General features: G+C 38.3%; 1 protein-coding gene across 1 annotated transcript in view; it reads right to left on the bottom strand.

Moving 5' to 3' along the window:
* LOC136883301 (serine/threonine-protein phosphatase PP1-beta catalytic subunit) overlaps window positions 1-9,058 on the bottom strand; it is a 68,347-nt gene extending 59,289 nt beyond the window's left edge. Inside the window, exons 1-4 of the mRNA XM_067155535.2 lie at window positions 8,936-9,058; window positions 8,525-8,656; window positions 8,166-8,396; window positions 891-1,219 (exon numbers count right to left, since the gene is read on the bottom strand). Of these exons, the coding sequence (XP_067011636.1) occupies window positions 891-1,219; window positions 8,166-8,396; window positions 8,525-8,656; window positions 8,936-9,008 (765 nt within the window). The 5' untranslated portion in view covers window positions 9,009-9,058. The remainder of the gene's footprint in view (window positions 1-890; window positions 1,220-8,165; window positions 8,397-8,524; window positions 8,657-8,935) is intronic.
* Window positions 9,059-20,292: the final 11,234 nt, after the last annotated feature.

Raw genomic sequence — 20,292 nt, 5'->3', positions numbered from 1 at the left:
GAGGTAAGAGTGCATATATCTCCAATGGCCTATCCTCAGCCTACTTAAAACTACAGCCTCTCCCCTTAATAGCTGGAAAGAGAACCGCCACACAGCAGTTGTCTTCTTAATTGTTCTCACATGTTGCAAGTTCGGACAGTAGACCACTCTGATTCCCAGGACACCAAGATGGTTTGACGTAGCTGAGAACAAATATCCATAGCAAGTACATTCATAGGTGTAGGTGGTATAAGTGCCACTTCTTTTCCAGCCTCATCTGCAAGTTCATTTCCCACAATCCCAATGTGGTTTGGGAGCGACGTGAAATTGATTCTGGTGCCGGCATCACACAGCTTTGCAAGGTCATGAATCCATCACACCACAGGGTTTTGTGGGAAATAGAATATGTCAATAGCCTGCAGAGAACTTGAGTTGGTACATACGAGAAAGTGGTCTCTTTCGTCACTCTCAGTGCAAACTGCAGAGCTCCTAAGATGGAGAAAAGCTCCGTAGTATACATGCTACACACATTGGAAAGCAAGATCTTCATGCTAATATTATCGAAGATGAAGGAACATCCTACATTTTCCCCGATCTGAGAACCATCTGGACAGAAATGTTGCGCAGCCGGATACTGGTGAAGAAAGTCCTGGAACGGAGCCATCAGTATTCACCTTGGGTCTATGGAGTAGATCTAGCCATATATCCAGCTGCAGAACTAGCCACAAGGTGCTTCGCTATGGGTCAACTCAAGGTAACTGCCGAAAGCCGCATCTAACTCACGACACAAGCTATCAATTCGAAGCCCAACCAGCAATGTGGCATTCGGTCAGACAATCAAGCACACTTCCAAAGCACGAGTGAGAGAAAAAGAGATAAGCAGGTCATTAAGAAGTAATATTTTTCCTTACCTGATGAGCTCTACAGATGAGGTCCAAATCGTGTCGATTCAAGAACTTGCTGACCACATCAGCGCCAAAGGTGAATGATACACCACGGTCATTTTCTCCCCAACCTTGCACGTCTTTGTCAGGATCTGACCACAACAGATCACACAGTAGACCTGTGTCAGGTACATCAGTGGGTCTCATAATACGGCGTATCTGTTCCATGCCCTGCAAATCAGGACTTAAGCCACCGTGACAACAGAAGATTTTCTCATCAATGATTGCTGCGATAGGCAGACAGTTGAAACAGTCTGTGAATGTCTTCCATAATTTTATGTTGTAGCGACGTTTACCTGTAATGGACAATCCTAATGACACTAGTGTTTCACAGGATATATATATTATTCTCCATGCAGGTGGTTCTCAAAGGGTGTGCCCTGAAATTATCGGGCAGGGTCAAAAAAAAAAAAAAACATGGGGAAAAATATGAACACCTAAAACAAGCATGTATACAGATATTTTAGTAATGTTATTTATTAATCTTAGAGAAAAGTAAAAATTATAAAAAATATAAACCACAAACCTGAAAAATTAAAAATGTTCTGTCAGTAATTATTATAGCTCCCTCTGTGAATCAGAGGTAGAGTGTCTGTCTGCATTTCCCAAGGTAGTGGGTTAAAACCCAGCAGAGGTAGTCAGATTTTAGAAGGGCGGGTAAAAGTCCATCTGACACACTATGTCGTACGATGTCACCATGTGAAAGTTCTCCGATGACACATTTGGTGTTAACCCGACAAAATTCATTAAAACTCAACCATAGACGCCCAAAAAAAGATTCGGTTTGCTCTAACATCTAGAAGGCCTAGAGTAAAACGGAACGTTAAAATTGACTTGGAAGCAACCATATGGCATCAAATTATTGCTTGTACACTGTAACCGAGGCCATATTATTATTATTATTATTATTATTATTATTATTATTATTATTATTTTAGTCATTATCATACATTTTAGTTCTATCCAGTAAGAAATGTGGGTTTTATAGTTTTCCGCTAGGGATCACAATTTATTGGGACTGCTCCCAAGTGTTGGAAATCCTTCTAAAGCAGGCCAGGTGAGCCACAATGTTCCACGAGGTGAAATCATGAACAACGAACCCAAAATAATTTCAGAACTCCTGCTCTAAGCAAACGCATATAATCTGCCATTTTCCAACACAACACAGATTAACAGCATAAATGGTGGAATATCACCACCAAAGCCAACATAGCATCTAAAAACATCATTCCTGTCAGCACTGACAGTAAAGATGTGAACATTATCAAGAAGCTGTATTGGAACCAAACAGCTCACATCAAAATTAAGAGACCACATTACTGAATAGATGAGTGTATTTTGAGAGTGTAAAGTCATCATAGCATTACTTTAGAACCAACCATATGTTAACACAAATCCTCATCATAATTTGAGAACCAACCCACATTAATACAGACTTTCATAGAAGTTATTAAAACAGTAAAGAATGATAAAGGGTAAAAGTCCCAAGTAAAATTGATATATCCATGACCTAACTCAGTACAGAAACTATGATCAGGAACATTACTCATTGGCTACTGAAAATCAGTTATATGTAAACAGTCCTATAACTGTATTTAGTCTTGATTAGATGAACGCAAAAAAAGCTACAGACTCAAATGTTGTAGCTGTGGTGTTGGCGTATAGATATTTGTGCAAAGTGCCAATACCTAAAATCTGCAAAGAAATACATTCATCAACTAAATTTGGTTGACAATGGACAAGCAGTTCACCAATCAAGATTTCAATGAAATAACATTTTAAAAAGTCGTAACTAAAACACGCCTCTGCCAAAGTATTTTCTGAACTAGAGTCAAAATTACGTACAAGAGCTTGCAAACAAACAACAAACAACTAACAAATTCTCAAATAATTCATGACTAAACCTGGACTGCTTCCCAGTGAATGAACATTCGAAAATCTGGTTACTAAACATTTTTTTTCTGCCTCACACCAACACAGATAGGTCTTATGGCGATGATGGGATAGGAAAGGAATAGGAGTGGGAAGTGGCGATGAATCTTAATTAAGGTACAACCACAGCATTTACCTGGTATGAAAATGGAAATCACAGAAAATCATCTTCAGGGCTGCTGACAGTGGAGTTCAAACCCACTATCTCCCGAATGCAAGCCGACAGCAACGTAACTCCAACTGTACAGCCACTCACTCTGTCTACTAACCATTCTGTTCCTATCACTGCTGCCAATTGCATATGGTAAAATATTATAATTTTCTTTAGCTTATCTACTTATCTACCTATTTCTGGAAGTGATGGAGCCATCCTGACTCATTTTTGGTTTTGGTCCAATGCCCTTTCTGACACCACGATTTTCTAGGTAAAAATCCCAACCCAGGATTAACTGCAATTTGAACCTTGTCCCTCAAGCAATTAAGCCACTGCACCAAAAGTGCCTCCCCACGAGTATTAAGATTCTGATAACTCGATACTCTACTTAAGTACTGGGATGTCAGGAATATTGTATCATGGCATGGGCGCCCGCAAGGGGGGGCACTTCCCCCCCCCCCCCCACTGGAATTCTAAAAATGTTGATGTTCAATTGTTTAATATCATACCAGATTATTTCATAAACTGAACTTACTGACAGTCATCTAGCATCTGTTATAACTGGAAATTTCTGTAAACAATTTAATGTTGCTGACATTATATTGGTTTTATATTCAAGAAAATTGTTAATGTGCCCCCCCCCGGAGAGATCCTGCGGGTGCCCATGTATCATGGTGTATATTTGAGTGTTCCATGTCCAATGCACTACTACTCCTTCTTGGCCTTTTCCCAATCAGCACTATGTATGGGTTTGGGTCTTACGGTCAGATGCCCTTCCTGACATAAACCCCATATGGACAGATGTATTCACTACTGCACGTTTCTGTGGCGGTTTGTAGCAAGATGTCTTGTACATACATGAAGTGTATTACGACTTACACCCAGCCCCTGAACTAGAGGAATAAATTAATAAGATGCAGTTAAAATCCTCAGCCCGGCTGGAAATCGAGGCCGGGGCCTTCTACACCGAAGAACACTATGCTGACCATTCAACCAGGGTGCCTCCTATCAAACCGTACCAACCGAAGAAAGGAAAACAGAGTAATATATCGCAGCACCCACTTGATCACATCGACACAGATAGGTCTTATGGTGATGATGGGATAGAAAAGGACTAGGAATTGGAAGGAAGTGGCCATGGCCTTCATTAAGGTACAGCACCAACATTTGCCTGGTATGAAAATGGGAAACCACGGAATACCATCTTCAGGGCTGCAGACGGTGGGGTTCGAATCGACTCCTGAATGCAAGCTTACAGTTGCTCAACCCTAACCGCATGGCCAACTCGCTCACACCCACTTGAAATTTGCAAATTTGACCAAGATTGGTAGAAGGTATGTGGTCGAGTTTTTGTTGAAGATGTTGCTTTTTTTTTTTGTAAGTAGTGTTTTCCTTCAATATAAAAGAGGAAAACATTACACATATGGGTTTTAAAAAAAAAAACTTTATGAAGTTGTGTGGAATCTAGTAAATAATAATTAATAACATTATTGGGTTTACGTACCACTAACTACTTTTACAGTTTTTTGGAGATGCCAAGGTACCGGAATTTTGTACCGCAGGACATGTTTTCTTTCAGTTTCTCCAATGTATGAAGATTTGTTTGATACATTTTGTCTTTCAGTTCAACCTACAAGTAAAAATCACATACTGCATTTACTATCATCTCGAAAAAAATAGGCCCAATTATTCGTCTTGCACTAACAGCACACCAAACACCGATCTTCCTATCATAAAGAGGGACTTGACAAACACCATTAGGATTTTCTGCACACCAATAGCGAGAGTTCTTTGACGTGCCGGTAAATCTACCAACACGGGGCTGACGTGTTTTAGCATCTTCAAATACCATGGGACTGAGCCAGGAATGAACCTTCCAACTTGGGTTCTGAAGCCAGCACCTTAACCATATGAGCCAATCAGCTCGGCGGTATGGTGTCTGCCTTTCCCTTAAACTTAATACATCTGTGAGTAAGGGGTTAAGGACATCTTTTGGTAAACTGTTTCAATCTATCTCACCCTTCCCACATAGTAATACTTTCTCCAGTTGTTATTCCACTGGCTCATTAATAATTTGTATTCATGGACCTGTTGGCCATTACATGCCCACCAGTGTGTGACCTCTTTATTGTATCCTTCTATTCTTCTTCCCCTTTGTATGCCTGGAATATTCCTCCCATTCTAGCCTTTACTCTTCTTTCTGGAAGATTTTCCGATCATAGCTTCCTTCTATGATCTATTATATACCTAGCAGCCTTCCTACGTATTGTCTCTACATCTCTTTCAACCAACTAGTACCGCTGTGACATAATGCAATACATCTCTCACGCTCTGAATGCTCGATGCCAAAGCCTTGGAACAGTAAAGAGGTAGTGAGCAGGAGGAAATTTATCCAGTGCCAGGTAGTGTTTTTGTATAGGCCAAGATCTAGAACCTACTTTATATTAACACAGCATTCTTATGTTTTAATGACACGCACATAGATTCAAACTACTTTATTGTGTGATGAAAACACATGAGTAAATGCACAACGTAATCTATTATAGCATTATTAACTCTCTGTCAGGCATACACACTACAGCTGTAGCCCAGTCATTTTGTTTTTGTTGCTACTCCCAGGTTCTTAGTGGTTCAAGGGGAGATTTGCAGTGCCTTCCTTCTAACCACCTTCACACGATTTAGTGAAAGTTGGCACTTACCACTAAAAGTGTGTCCATGTTATATTTTTGCAAATTTGGAAGGGCTACGCTAGTAGATTGCATGCCTACCGGAGTATAGCAAAAACCGATGGCAATTAATTACTTTTCTAATGGAATTAGCCGTGTTTCCTATGGTAAATGGGTTGTATGAGGATTGTGTCACTGAATTGTAGATATCTTATAATAATGAAGGTGAAGTAGAACAGGTAACAGGAGTACCATAATCCTGACACAAGAGAAAATAGTGGACGATCCTGTGGATATGATGCAAGATTATGAAAATGTTACTTAAGGTCAGGACAAAAACATTTGAACAAACAGATATTTTGTAAAGAAAGACAATTTTGAGTGGAAATGAGATATTCCAGCCCAAAATTTAACTCAGGTATAACATTGTAACTCACCTGCCAGGACCGAGAGAGAATGCTAGGCAAGTGTCTAGATGTCAGTGACTTTTTAATTTTATTATACTCTTTCTGGTTACATAATGTGATTATTTTTCCTGTTACATGACTAAATTTTTCTGTTCTAGTAGCCAACCTTGAATTCTCCAATGAAAGGAAAGCATATTACATGGAACATTTCTATGAATACATGATAAATCTTTACTCAGATAAGATATCCACTTCTGTTTATTTCTGCATGACTGAACATTCAAAGCTCTTAAATATACAACATGCAATGTCGAATGGACTTTCTGCCATTCAAAAACCTGACCACCTCTGCTGGCTTTGAACCCTCAACCTTGGGATTTGAAGATTGACACTACCACTGATTAGCAAGGGAGCTACTTTTGTGTGTTAAACGAGCATTTCAAGCTTGCAGCCCAGGGTGCCCATATGCCCAACGCAGAGCCTGAAAAACTGTACACGAAATTTACGGTCCCATATTGGCAACACCTCCAAGGTCTTCAGAACATGAACTACACAATAAGCAATACTTTTTTTTTTTTTTTTTATTTGCTTTACGTCGCACCGACATGGATAGGTCTTATGGCGACGATGGAATAGAGAAGGCCTAGGAATGGGAAGGAAACAGCTGTGGCCTTAATTAAGGTACAGCCCCAGCATTTGCCTGGTGTGAATATGAAAAACTATGGAAAATCATCTTCAGGGTTGCCGACAGTGGGCAACAGAATTTAGGAATGATCAATACAGTATTTATTTTTGATCATAAGTATCGCTTTAGGAAAACACGCGCTTCTTCAACAGACTCAGCACTCTTGCATTCGGCAGAGGAGGCGAGGTGAGAAGAGCCCCTACACTCCTATTTGTGTGGTAAGGGACCCAAAGAGTGGTGAGTTAGTACCCACAGACAGAGGAGCTTTACCACAATCACCTAATGAAGCTCAACTAACCATGTAATTGAAAATGATAGTGGAATGTAAATATATCAGCCTACTATTTTCATTTAACTGATGACATTGCACAGAATTACATATTATTCTCCAAAGCATTGCATGAACCATTGCTGATTCAGGTTCTTGAGACCAATGAGCTTAGGATGTCATTCATTAACCCATCTTTCATAGCCTCTTCCTTTATTAAACAACCCTCATTCTTGGGAAAAAAAAAGTCATTCTACTTCCTCCTGTAACTGTTTATGAATGTACACATATCTATTGTTGAACTCCTGCTTCAATGTATCACTACAATGATAATGTGAGACAATGACTGAACGGTAAATGTGTCAATTGTTGAGATTTCATTTCATTATTTGTATTCTAAATGATCACCTGAATTTTTCACTAATTGCAGAGAGAAAAACTGAGGTGAAAATCGCAACAATTTGGGTGGCTCTATTGAACTCCAAATATCTGGGATAAGTTGAACAGAGGTTGTTTTTTTTTTTTACTAACTAGTTGTAAGTCATGACAGTGAACAGGACTCAGAAAACAAAGTTCATTCTATCCTTACATGTCACATTAAGCTATTTAGCAGAGCTGACAAATGTTTGCTTAAGACACTTAAACAATAAAATTTTCCACTGCCAAAACTACAGAGAACCACAAAACAGGAACATCCCATAAATATCATTTCAGGTATCACAGAGATCAATGGTAAACCAAGAAAAGAAAACCTGATATTTACTTATAAAGTCCAGTATTTTGAACTGAGTAAATGTTGTTCACAATAATTAACAGTGGCAATGAATAACAAATAGAAAAACTACTGTGGAAATGATAAAATGTTTCAATTTTTCACAGAGAGTATTCTTAATAAAATACATAAAACCTATTAGGGCCTATAGAAACATAACCATATGTTCTCTTCTAACTCTAATATTTAAAATCTGCAACAGCTTATCGCAATTTTCAAATTAACTACTACACACTGTAAATATGCATCTGCAAAGGACTAATGTGAGTTCTGAGGAGTTAAAAGTTAGTATTGAATAGTATTTGACATTTAAATAATACACTTTAGATGGACGGTAGAATACAAGGACAATACTCACATTCATCATAGAAACCATATATCCTGTTTATACTGGCACATTCATGATTTCCACGCAACAAGAAAAAATTCTCTGGGTACTTTATTTTGTAAGCAAGCAGTAAACAGATTGTCTCCAGTGACTGCTTGCCTCTATCAACATAGTCTCCCAGAAATAAGTAGTTAGCTTCAGGAGGAAAACCACCGTATTCAAAAAGTCGAAGTAAGTCAGTATACTGACCATGAATGTCACCTACAAAAGATAAGGAATGTGACAGAATCATAAAGATATCACAGTAGTGCAATGAGATATTCTAAATAGGCTAAGCAATCAATTCTTTTCTGATAAATTAAACATATACGAAATAAACTACAACTTACCACATATTTTAAGAGGAGCTTCTAACTCCAAGAGAATTGGTTGCTGAAGAAATATTTCACGGGACTTCAGGCACAGTCCTCGAACTTCTGCCTCGGACATTTGCACAGTTTTGCCTGGTCGACATCCTCGAACTACAAAAATAGGGTTACAGCGAGAAGATACAAGTTACCTTATTAAATCCTTACTGACATTACAACCAACAGCTTCACTTTTAATGACATAATATATTAATATTAGTTATAATCAGATATTTCCCTGTGCTCGAATTCGTTTTGACACTTCCGTAGTTACGCCCAAATAAAAATATATACTGCATTCCGAATAACCCATTGACAAAAGTATGTACAGTACAACTCAGTATTTCACTTAACAACATTGCATTAACAACTAATGCCAATGAAATTGATTACCTTCAAGTAGTCTTTGAATAAGACTATCTATATTTAATTCTATGTCCGCCATCTTTCCTGCTACTGCGTGCATAGAGTTACGTACTTTGGAACGTACTACAAATTCCGGGCAGGATTCTACCGAACTAGTCTGTCTTGGCAAAGAGGTATAAATCGAAATTCATTACATCATGTCCAGATTACTGCTTCGTCGATTGATAATCGATATTGATAGTACGATTAAAATGAAAACAAGACTACCACAATTACTATATATAGGTCCTGAGGTGGTGGCGTGAATTCTTTTTAAGTGGAAGGATAACTACATAACCATCCTCGAGTGGAAGTACCAAAAAAATAGATTGTCGTTAAAATCAGAACAACTTTACAGTGGAGCAGCTGGTATAGAGAAGGTAATAAGAAGTGTGGCATCGTCGATCCTTCCTATAGAAAGAAAGACAAAGCCTTGGTTTAATCAAATACAGTAGAGACAATATGCGACACTCAACGAGATATCGAGGGACAGCTATTAGAGCTCTCTCTAGCGGATTGACCTGAGAATTACTGATTAGGCCATAACAGCACGTGTATTTGTGTGTGAAGTTTTTGGTGTTATTTATGTGTTTTCAGTGAGTTGACATAATTAAATAGTAGCGTGTGTCATTCCTTGATATCTCCTCTCAACATGAGGGGGAAGGTATGTGCTGTGTTTGGCTGCAGTAACTATGAAGTAGAGAAGGATGCGCGGTCGTTCTCCCGTCCCCCTTGTGACAAGAAAGAGTAAGTAATATTGTGTTTGCATATATATATTCTTCCAGTGACAAAGAGATTTTTATAGTACTTCATAATCTTCTGACCTGCTCGACCCATATTTTAACTGGCTTAAAATATAATACGCATATTTTATTGTATAGTGGAGCAGTTAACATTCAATGCCGATGTATTGTAGGTGTGATCTGTGGATTTGATTTCATTCACGAAAATACATATGCATATGAATATGGCTGGTTGTGTTCCGAGTTACCCCATTTGGAATGCCGTAATGCGTTGTCAAGCACTGAAGAAAATATGGGTGATTTAAGATATGTACATATTTTGTTGAAACAATATGATAATGCAAATTTGCTTTGCCCTAATGTAGTGGCATTATGGCAAGTATTGCTTTTAGGGAAAGTTTGAATGTTTTTGAGGCTAACTTTATAGATTTTCTTTCTGTCCGTAGGCTTCAAGTTAAAAGGAAAATCGTGCAGCTCTTAAATATAAATTCATTGAATCATGTGTGTAAGGAATGTGCCGATATTTTTGTTGACAAGTGTTTTAATATGATGATACAAAGCTTTTAAATGAGAAAAAAGAAAAATCTAGCCGTGAAGGTTCAAACAGGAATTTTAAAGCTAAAAAAGTAATGCATAAATGAAAGATCAATCCCGTTCACAGCAGTCCATTTCACATCTTGATTATATGTCTAATTTCAGTCTTCAAATAATAACCTGTTAAATAATACTTCATTCATTTATCCAGAATTGCTTTAGAAAATTTGAAGTTAATATCTTAGTAACACTTTCTTTCTAAACGAAATTTTTCCATACATACATTTCCATTGATATTTAAAGTTTGCGCGAATTTTCAGGTCAAGCCACTAGGAGCGCTACTTGCGACTTGTCTCCCATTTTAACAAGGCTAAATCCGGAAGTGTCAGGTATTGTCTCTCCTGTATTTGGTTCACTGAGGCATGTTATGCGGCTCGGCGTACGGCTCTGAACGCTTTACATAGCAAGGAGTGAACCATCGGAGATAAACTACATGAAGTATGCGGAACTAAAAAGAATCTATAAACGCTTAGTGAGGGAAGCAAAGAAAGAGTATCAACAAAGTGAAGAAAGTGAACTGATACGTGAAGCAGAACAGAACCTATATACGCCGCTAAAACATTTCCTAGAAGCATTTCAACAGATGTATGAGAGGAACATGCTACGAACGTCGAACCTTTTACAGAGGAAGAAGTGGCGCAGGTTATAACAAGTCTCAGGAATAACAAATCAAGTGGACCCGACTCTATATATGGTGAGCATATTAACCCTTTAACTCCCACTTATCTCCCCTGTTTATGTATGTACCATCCCAGGTTATTTTGGATATTTCGACACTAGATGAAATAGGCTGATGTTTACAACTATTTACGAAGTTTTATGACAAATATAACATTAAAACATTATTTCTTCGCATTTTCATCGAAATTTTACGACTGTGTGATAAATTTCCATGTATGGGTGTACACCATATGAGGAGGCTGATTGTTCGCTTCCTCCTCCTCCTCACCTCCAGATAAATCACTCCTACTATAACTTTCCACAAAATCATTTACTAAGATATAACCTCCACTATCCATGTAATAGTCAGAATCATCATCAGTACCTAAAACATCATCTTCCATTTAACTTTGTTTACTAGTAGACGCAGCCATCTTGATCGACTAAAGGCAGCTGTCAAAGAATAAGGCGAGAAGGAGAGACTAAACACGTGACTGGGAGAGAGCCTGAAATTTAAAATACGAGTTAACTCGTGGTTGGGACAACAAAAGACACAAAGGTTCCCGAGTCAATCAATCAACATCAATATCAATCAATACTGATCTGCATTGAGGGCTGTCGTCCAGGTGGTAGATTTCCTATCTGTTGTTTTCCTAGACTTTTCCTAAATGATTTAAAAGAAATTGGAAATTTATTGAACATCTCCCTTGGTAAGATATTCCAATTCCTAACTCCCCTTCCTACAAATGAATATTTGGCCCAGGTTGTCCTCTTGAATTCCAACTTCATCTTCATATTGTGATCTTCCGTACTTTTATAAACGCCACTCAAACTTATTCGTCTACTAATGTCACTCCACGCCATCTCTCCGTTGACAACTCGGAACATACCACTTAGTCGAGCAGTTCTCCTTCTTTCTCCCAATTCTTCCCATCCCAAACTTTGCAACATTTTTGTAACGCTACTCTTTTGTCGGAAATCACCCAGAACAAATAGAGCTGCTTTTCTTTGGATTTTTTCCAGTTCCTGAATCAGGTAATCTTGGTGAGGGTCCCATACATTGGAACTATACTCTAGTTGGGGTCTTACCAGAGACTTATATGCTCTCTCCTTTACATCCTTACTACAACCCCTAAACACCCTCATAACCATGTGCAGAGATCTGTACCCTTTATTTACAATCCCATTTATGTGATTACCCCAATGAAGATCTTTCCTTATATTAACACCTAGATACTTACAATGATCCCCGAAAGGAACTTTCACCCCATCAACGCAGTAATTAAAACTGAGAGGACTTTTCCTATTTGTGAAACTCACAACCTGACTTTTAACCCCGTTTATCATCATACCATTGCCTGCTGTCCATCTCACAACATTTTCGAGGTCACGTTGCAGTTGCTCACAATCTTGTAACTTATTTATCACTCTATAGAGAATAACATCATCCGCAAAAAGCCTTACCTCCGATTCCAATCCTTTACTCATATCATTTATATATATAAGAAAACATAAAGGTCCGATAATACTGCCTTGAGGAATTCCCCTCTTAATTATTACAGGGTCAGATAAAGCTTCACCTACTCTAATTCTCTGAGATCTACTTTCTAGAAATACAGCAACCCATTCAGTCACTCTTTTGTCTAGTCCAATTGCACTCATTTTTGCCAGTAGTCTCCCATGATCCACCCTATCAAATGCTTTAGACAGGTCAATCGCGATACAGTCCATTTGACCTCCAGAATCCAAGATATCTGCTATATCTTGCTGGTATCCTACAAGTTGAGCTTCAGTGGAATAACCTTTCCTAAAACCGAATTGCCTTCTATCGAACCAGTTATTAATTTCGCAAACATGTCTAATATAATCAGAAAGAATGCCTTCCCAAAGCTTACATACAGTGCATGTCAAACTTACTGGCCTGTAATTTTCAGCTTTATGTCTATCACCCTTTCCTTTATACACAGGGGCTACTATAGCAACTCTCCATTCATCTGGTATAGCTCCTCCGACCAAACAATAATCAAATAAGTACTTCAGATATGGTACTATATCCCAACCCTTTGTCTTGAGTATATCCCCAGAAATCTTATCAATTTCAGCCGCTTTTCTAGTTTTCAACTTTTGTATCTTATTGTAGATGTCATTGTTATCATATGTAAATTTAATACTTCTTTAGCCTTAGTCTCCTCCTCTATCTGGACATTATCCTTGTAAACAACAATCTTTACATACTGCTGACTGAATACTTCTACCTTTTGAAGATCCTCACATACACACTCCCCTTGTTAATTAATTATTCCTGGAATGTCCTTCTTGGAACCTGTACTGAGTTTGACCCGTCGGTATAAATAATGAGAAGCCTGTCCAAATCGTGAAAGATGTTGCCAAGTGTCTAGGAGTAGACATAAACACCAATGACATTGATGCATGCCACAGACTTCCTCAGAATAAAACAGAACTACCGCCCCCTCTGTTGGTAAAATTTTGCAGATGCTTGAAGAAAGAAAAAAATACTAACAGCAAAGAGAAGCAAACCAAGATTGACCTCCACGGATGCCGGGATTCAAGCTAAGTCACGGCATATATATATCAACGAACACCTGACATCCCAGAATAAATATCTGCACAAAGAGGCAAGGGATCTCCGACAGCACGGATTTAAGTATGTTTGGACGAAGGACTGCAAAATTTATGTTAAAAAGGACGACACTGGAAGGACTACGCGTATAACCAGCATAGATGACATCCACAAACTCCAACCCGAAATAACGAACAAGACATCTCATCAAGACAATGGAAGCCGCATTAGCAGCAACCAGAAACAACATCTCCGTGGACATTCAATATGGCCTTGGCGGTAAAACGCCGATGACGACAGGGACGATACGGGCGATACTGACAGACCACACTATCAAACTTGTGTCCAGGGAAGGACGAGGTGCAGCCAGAATCGGCTGTACTCGGAACTGCTCGGGTAATCTTGGTATTTGGCCCGTCCCACCAAGTATTTACGCGAGGTGCAACCAGCAGCACTCACAATGGCCAATAGCATGAATGCGAACAGCTGTTACTTTTTAGAATTAGGGACCGGTAATCAGTTTAATAGCCACAGAATATCTTATGCTAGTGAAATTTATATAAGTATATTTCAGTTATTCATATGTTGGTCTCGTCATTCTCTGGACACAAGTGAGAGAGTACATTCTATTTCACTTGACAGTTTACCTCGTGGGTCATTTGGAAATTTGAAAAGCGCTGTTGTTATTCATTTAAATAAGAAATCATACTATATCAGTATATAATATACAGTAGATCAAATAGAGTGAATGTGATAGTATGAAGCTTACCTAAATATAATTCTGGGCCCCTTTCAGCTGAACAATGCTTGCTGTTTAACATCGTTAGCTCATCACATTTTCACGAATACTTTAGTTTTGCCACAACGTATATATACAGTTCACAAAATATTTACACAATTCACCTATACAGTAGTTGTTATCGTAGCTGTAGTATTTAGGATTGCTCCTATAAAACAGTTTATTGTACCGAATTAGGGCCTGCAATACATTTTGTTTAGCGGAGTAACAAATTTGCAGCAATTACCTCTTGCTCGCTCTCTGCAGGCCTCGACAAGGACGAAGAGGTTTTCTTGTGGGGCTTGTTCGTGGAAAATAATCGTCGCTGTGTTTCAAATTTTATCCTCTTTGAAGTTGACGGTATTTGTACTGTGCTGAACATTGCTTTTGTACTATGGTCTTGTATAGTTGGGATTATTTGTTCGAGGTGTTTCTAAATTATATCTACATGTTCTGGTGATTTTATTGTTGCGATAATGTTTTTAAATTTTTCTCCGAGCTTGGCATTGCGCTGTTCTATGTCCTCACTTTTTAATGCTATTTGTTCGGGGAGTGGACATATGCAGATATTTTGCCCCTACTTTCACCTGCGTGTAATTGGAATGGAGAAAGTGTAGTGTTGAATGTGAGGAAAGGAACGTTAAGGATATTAATCATTTACAATTAAGAACCCCTGACCCATCCGGGAATCAAACCTGGGGCCGCCGGGTGACAGGCGGATGCGTTGCCCCCTACACCGCGGGGCCGGACAAGTCCTCACTTATATAGCTTTCTTTTCAGGGGGTTACGCAGTTCCTTCAGAATAATTTCCTTTTCTTCGTTTGAAGGTGCTTCCTGAATGACTAAATTTGTGCCTGATTCTAAATTTTGTTCATTAGCACCACCGATATATTTAACCACTAGGTGTATATTTTTGCACATATTGAATTTAATAGAGGAATCGTGGCATGTACAAACATACGAATGAATGCAGGTATTGCACTCTGCACACTTCAGGTCACAGTTGTTATTCGTTTCACCCTTCTTCGGACCTCATATAGTTCATTTCTCTTCGCGGGCGGAATGGTCCATACATCCATGCCGCAAGTAATTTCTCATGGTTGTAATAATAATGAATTGACATGCCTTAGTCTTATTTGTTACGTTTGCCTTTATTAATGTAAATAAGGCGATCATACATTTTATCTCTCACAAATCGCATGACATGAGGATATGGATTGCGATGTCCAGTCTCTTCGGCGTCTTACCCTCCCACTATATATGTGTTTTATCACTCTATGCATGCGCTCTAGACGCACGTTAGTGTTGAGCCCGGGATTCAGACTTTTACAATAGGACTAGCTAGCTGCAGACTATTTATAATTGGCCTCGAAATAAATACCAAAGTCTCTTGTGTCAGAGTCACTTTTTTATGGAGGCCTATTTATTTCTTGAAAAAGCCAGCCCTATTCAGCCGAAGGGGTCCAGAATTATGTTTAGGTAAGTTTCATACTATCACATTCACACTATTTGGACTAATGTATAATATGTACTTATATAGTATGATTTATTATTTAAGATAATAACAACTGCGCTTTTCAAATTTCCAGGTGACCCACGAGGTAAACTGTCAAGTGAAATAGAATGTACTCTCTCACTTGTGTCCAGAGAATGACGAGACCAACATATGAATAACTGAAATATACTTATTTAAATTACACTAGAATAAGAGATTCTGTGGCTATTAAACTGATTACCGGTCCCTAATTCTAGAAAGTAACAGCTGTACCCAAATTGTAGGATTCCAGCAAGATATAGCAGATATCCTGGATTCAGGAGGTCAGTTGAACTGTATTGCGATTGACTTATCTAAGGCATTTGATAGGGTAGATCATGGGAAACTACTGGCCAAAATGAGTGCAATTGGACTTGACAAAAGAGTGACTGAATGGATGGCTCTGTTTCTAGAAAATAGAACTCAGAGAATTAGAGTAGGTGAAGCTTTATCTGCCCCTATAAAATTAAGAGGGGAATTCCTCAAGGCAGTATTATTGGATCTTTATGTTTTCTTATATATATATATCAATGATATGTGTAAAGAAGTGGAATCAGAGATAAGGCTTTTCGCAGATGATGTTATTCTGTACAGAGTAATAAATAAGTTACAAGATTGTGAGCAACTGCAAAATGACCTCGATAATGTTGTGAGATGGACAGTAGGCAATGGTATGACGATAAACGGGGATAAAAGTCAGGTTGTGAGTTTCACAAATAGGAAAAGTCCTCTCAGTTTTAATTACTGTGCTGATGGGGTGAAAGTTCCCTTTGGAGATCATTGTAAATACCTAGGTATAAATATAAGGAAAGATCTTCATTGGGGTAATCACATAAATATGATTGCAAATAAAGGGTACAGATCTCTGCCCATGGTTATGAGAGTATTTAGGGGTTGTAGTAAGGATGAAAAGGAGAGAGCATATTTTTCTCTGGTGAGACCTCAACTTGAGTATGGTTCCAATGTACGGGGCCCTTACCAGAATTACTTGATTCAGGAACTGGAAAAAATCCAAAGAAAAGCAGCTCGATTTGTTCTGGGCGATTTCCGACAAAAGAGTAGCGTTACAAAAATGTTGCAAAGTTTGGGCTGGGAAGACTTGGTAGAAAGGAGACGAACTGCTCGACTAAGTGGTATGTTCCGAGCTGTCAGTGGAGAGATGGCGTGGGAGGACATCAGTAGACGAATAAGCTTGGATGGTGTCTTCAAAAGTAGGAAAGATCACAATATGAAGATAAGGTTGGAATTCAAGAGGACAAATTGGGGCAAATATTCGTATATAGGAAGGGGAGTTAGGGATTGGAATAATTTACCAAGTGAGATGTTCAATAAATTTCCAATTTCTTTGCAATCATTTAAGAAAAGGCTAGGAATCTGCCACCTGGGCGACAGCGCTAAATGCAGGTCAGTAGTAATTGATTGATTCATGATACTGGCCATTGTGAGTGCTGCTGGCTGCACCTCGCGTAAATGCTTGGTGGGACGGGCCAAATGCCGAGATTACCCGAGCAGTTCCGAGTACAGCCGATTCTGGCTGCACCTCATCATTCCCTAGACACAAGTCACTATCAACACTAATCCCTACGACTGTAGGGAATTCAAATTTGTGAGTGTGCATGACTACACTATTCATAGTAATAACATTCTTCCCGACTGTAATAAGCCAAAATAGTCCATATTAACAGTAGAAGTGTTAAAAATAAGCTAGACGAATTAGAAATACTGGTCCATATCTTAGGTGAAGTCGATGTCTTGGTTATATCCGAAACCTGGGTTAAAAGCAACGAGGCCAAATATTACAATTTAAGTAACTATTCATGTTTATTTGCTCACAGAGGTACACAAGGGTGTGGTGGGTCAGGGATATTTATTCATAAAAAGTGGAAATTTAAAATTCTTAACAATTGTGAAATAAAGTAATATGAAGAAAATATAAACAAAATTGCTCTAGCTTATACCAGAAAACATAGTGCACTGTAAACACTAGATCTTGCCAGCAAAGGCATATTATTATTATTATTATTATTATTATTATTATTATTATTATTATTATTATTATTATTATTATTATTATTATTATTATTATTATTATTATTATTATTATTACGGAGATATCCGTGGAACAGAAAGAGGTGTAAGAAGGTGCGGGTGTTGAAAGGGTTTAACTATGATATCAGAAATAGAGTTAAAACTTTAACTAAAGTTTATATTTCCTTCAGAACTTCAATCTTAACAAGTTTTTCACTGAGTGAACATAACAACATGACAGGTAAAAATAGCAATCTTGAAACAAGACTTGTAAAATCCAAGATTAGTGAATTTTACAGATTTGGGGCTTCAAGACCTTAGTTTACAAATTCTGAGATACCGGATCCAGTTTACAAACTTTTGTAAAATCTCAGTGTTTAGACAAGGACAGGAATATCCCAATTCAAGAGCATTTTGCTCCAACAAATTTACAGCATTCCAGAGGCACTCCTCAATATAGCAAAAGATTTAGAAAAGAGCTTACATGCTCTCAATTGCAAACAGCCTATTCAAGGCAACATTACATCAAAAGGTTACAATCTCTAGCCTCTCAAGGCACTATTTACAATAGAAATAGTTTTACACAGTCTAACTAGTACCCAACCCACTGGGCCATCATAGAAAAAGAGCAGGTTAGATTACTGGCCCGAATACAAAATTAATGGAGGCGTTTACTTGCACTCCTAAATGAAGAATAAAATCCTTATTGGGCTCTCAACCCAGTGACACAGGGGCTAATCCCAAGCTACTGAGGTGACTCGAATGAAAGTTACTTTAAAGCATTACAGAAAAGAAGAAAAACAGTAACAAAACCGTAGTCACCTCGAACCAAGTTGAAAGGGAACTCGAGAGTTTAACGCACTCTCTATCCCCGAATTGCAGTTAAAGATTTTATGACCCTTTTACATTAGCTGAAAGAAAATTTACATTTTAGGAAGGCTGGTTACATAATTAGAAATTCGGAACTTCCCCTCGGATAAATTTGTGAAGACAGGAAGAAAGATAGAATTTATGTCGCCATAACCTGGCTGATGTTCTCCCTGCGAAGAATGAGGCGCCACGCCTCCTGCCTTAACACACACACTCAGAAAGGCGCCGATCAATGAGACAAGATCGCGAGAAAACCCTGAGCTTATATACCCGAAGGGGAGGTACGAGAGGATTCTGGACTAGTCCGGACACACCCTGTTCAAACAGCAACAAGGAGCCTGTGATAGGCTGAACAAAAATCAGAATTGTTTAATTGGCCAGATTCAAAATTGGCGGGAAAAAAAGAAGTGTTGCCAACCTGAAAATAAATGAACGTTGATTCAGTTATGAAAACCTAGAAACAAAAAACTTCTTTAAATTATACATTCTTCCACCCTGCACCAGAGTGCATGTCCCGAGTTTTTGAAATGACATCTATGGAGGAAAGTTTAAACTTCTTGAAGTAAACACACCGCCGTCCCTGAGACGCCCACCGTCGTCCCTGAGACGACGATGAGTAAACAACACAAAGCAAATAAATCCACTCAGTTTAGGCAAATTCACAATTACACAATTACTTAATACTTCATTAGTGACATCTTCTGATTAAAGTTCCAACTTCATGTAGTAGCAGTTTCACGTTTGGTTAGAAAGACAGAGTCCTTTAAGGCGCATCTTTTGAATGTGCGGAGTTGAGGTGTACATCCCCGTACAATTATTATTATTATTATTATTATTATTATTATTATTATTATTATTATTATTATTATTATTATTATTATTATTATTATTATTATTATTTGGGTTATTAATATTCTGGAATCTTCGCCTAGCTGTAAAACCGCTATCTGGCTGTAAATTACGTCTGTCGTTATTGTCAGAGTTGACAATGTAACCAGCGTCATTGTCGCGCGTGAGCAAGTGCGCGGGATTTTTACCAGCATTAAGTATGTATTTCCGTGCATTAGCGCGGTCGACATCATTCTTGCTAGTAACTGGAAAAGTGTCAAATTTTTATTAACATGCCAAGTAAACTTGTGGTAGTTAAGTTTTAAATTCTCTCTAGGAAAAGATGGCTCATCTACCCTAACCCAAGTAACATTAAAGATGATAGTCTTGTGGTCCGTATTTAACTCATCAGGGACTAAGAAATCTATAGTCCTATTATGAAAAATATACAGCTGTAAATATTGAAATATCAATTGCGACTCATTGCTTTCGAAGTTAAGGTGAGTTTCGGATTGCTGTTACTGTTAATGAGATATTATTGATAATTTTGCTGAGCAATACTTAAAATACGATATATCCTTGGTTTAATTATGCCAGCAACACAAGGAAATAACACTGAACATTGCGCAAAATGCGCCATAGAACTTACACAAGATGATAACTCCGTAGGATGTGATGGCTGCAATTCATGGTACCACAATTCATGCACATCACTTGGAGCAACCGAAA

The sequence above is a fragment of the Anabrus simplex genome, chromosome 11 (genome assembly GCF_040414725.1).
Source record: "Anabrus simplex isolate iqAnaSimp1 chromosome 11, ASM4041472v1, whole genome shotgun sequence".
NCBI classification, from domain to species: domain Eukaryota; kingdom Metazoa; phylum Arthropoda; class Insecta; order Orthoptera; family Tettigoniidae; genus Anabrus; species Anabrus simplex.
The sequence above is the reverse complement of the archived record's forward strand: the minus strand, read 5'-3'. Positions and strand labels throughout refer to the sequence as shown.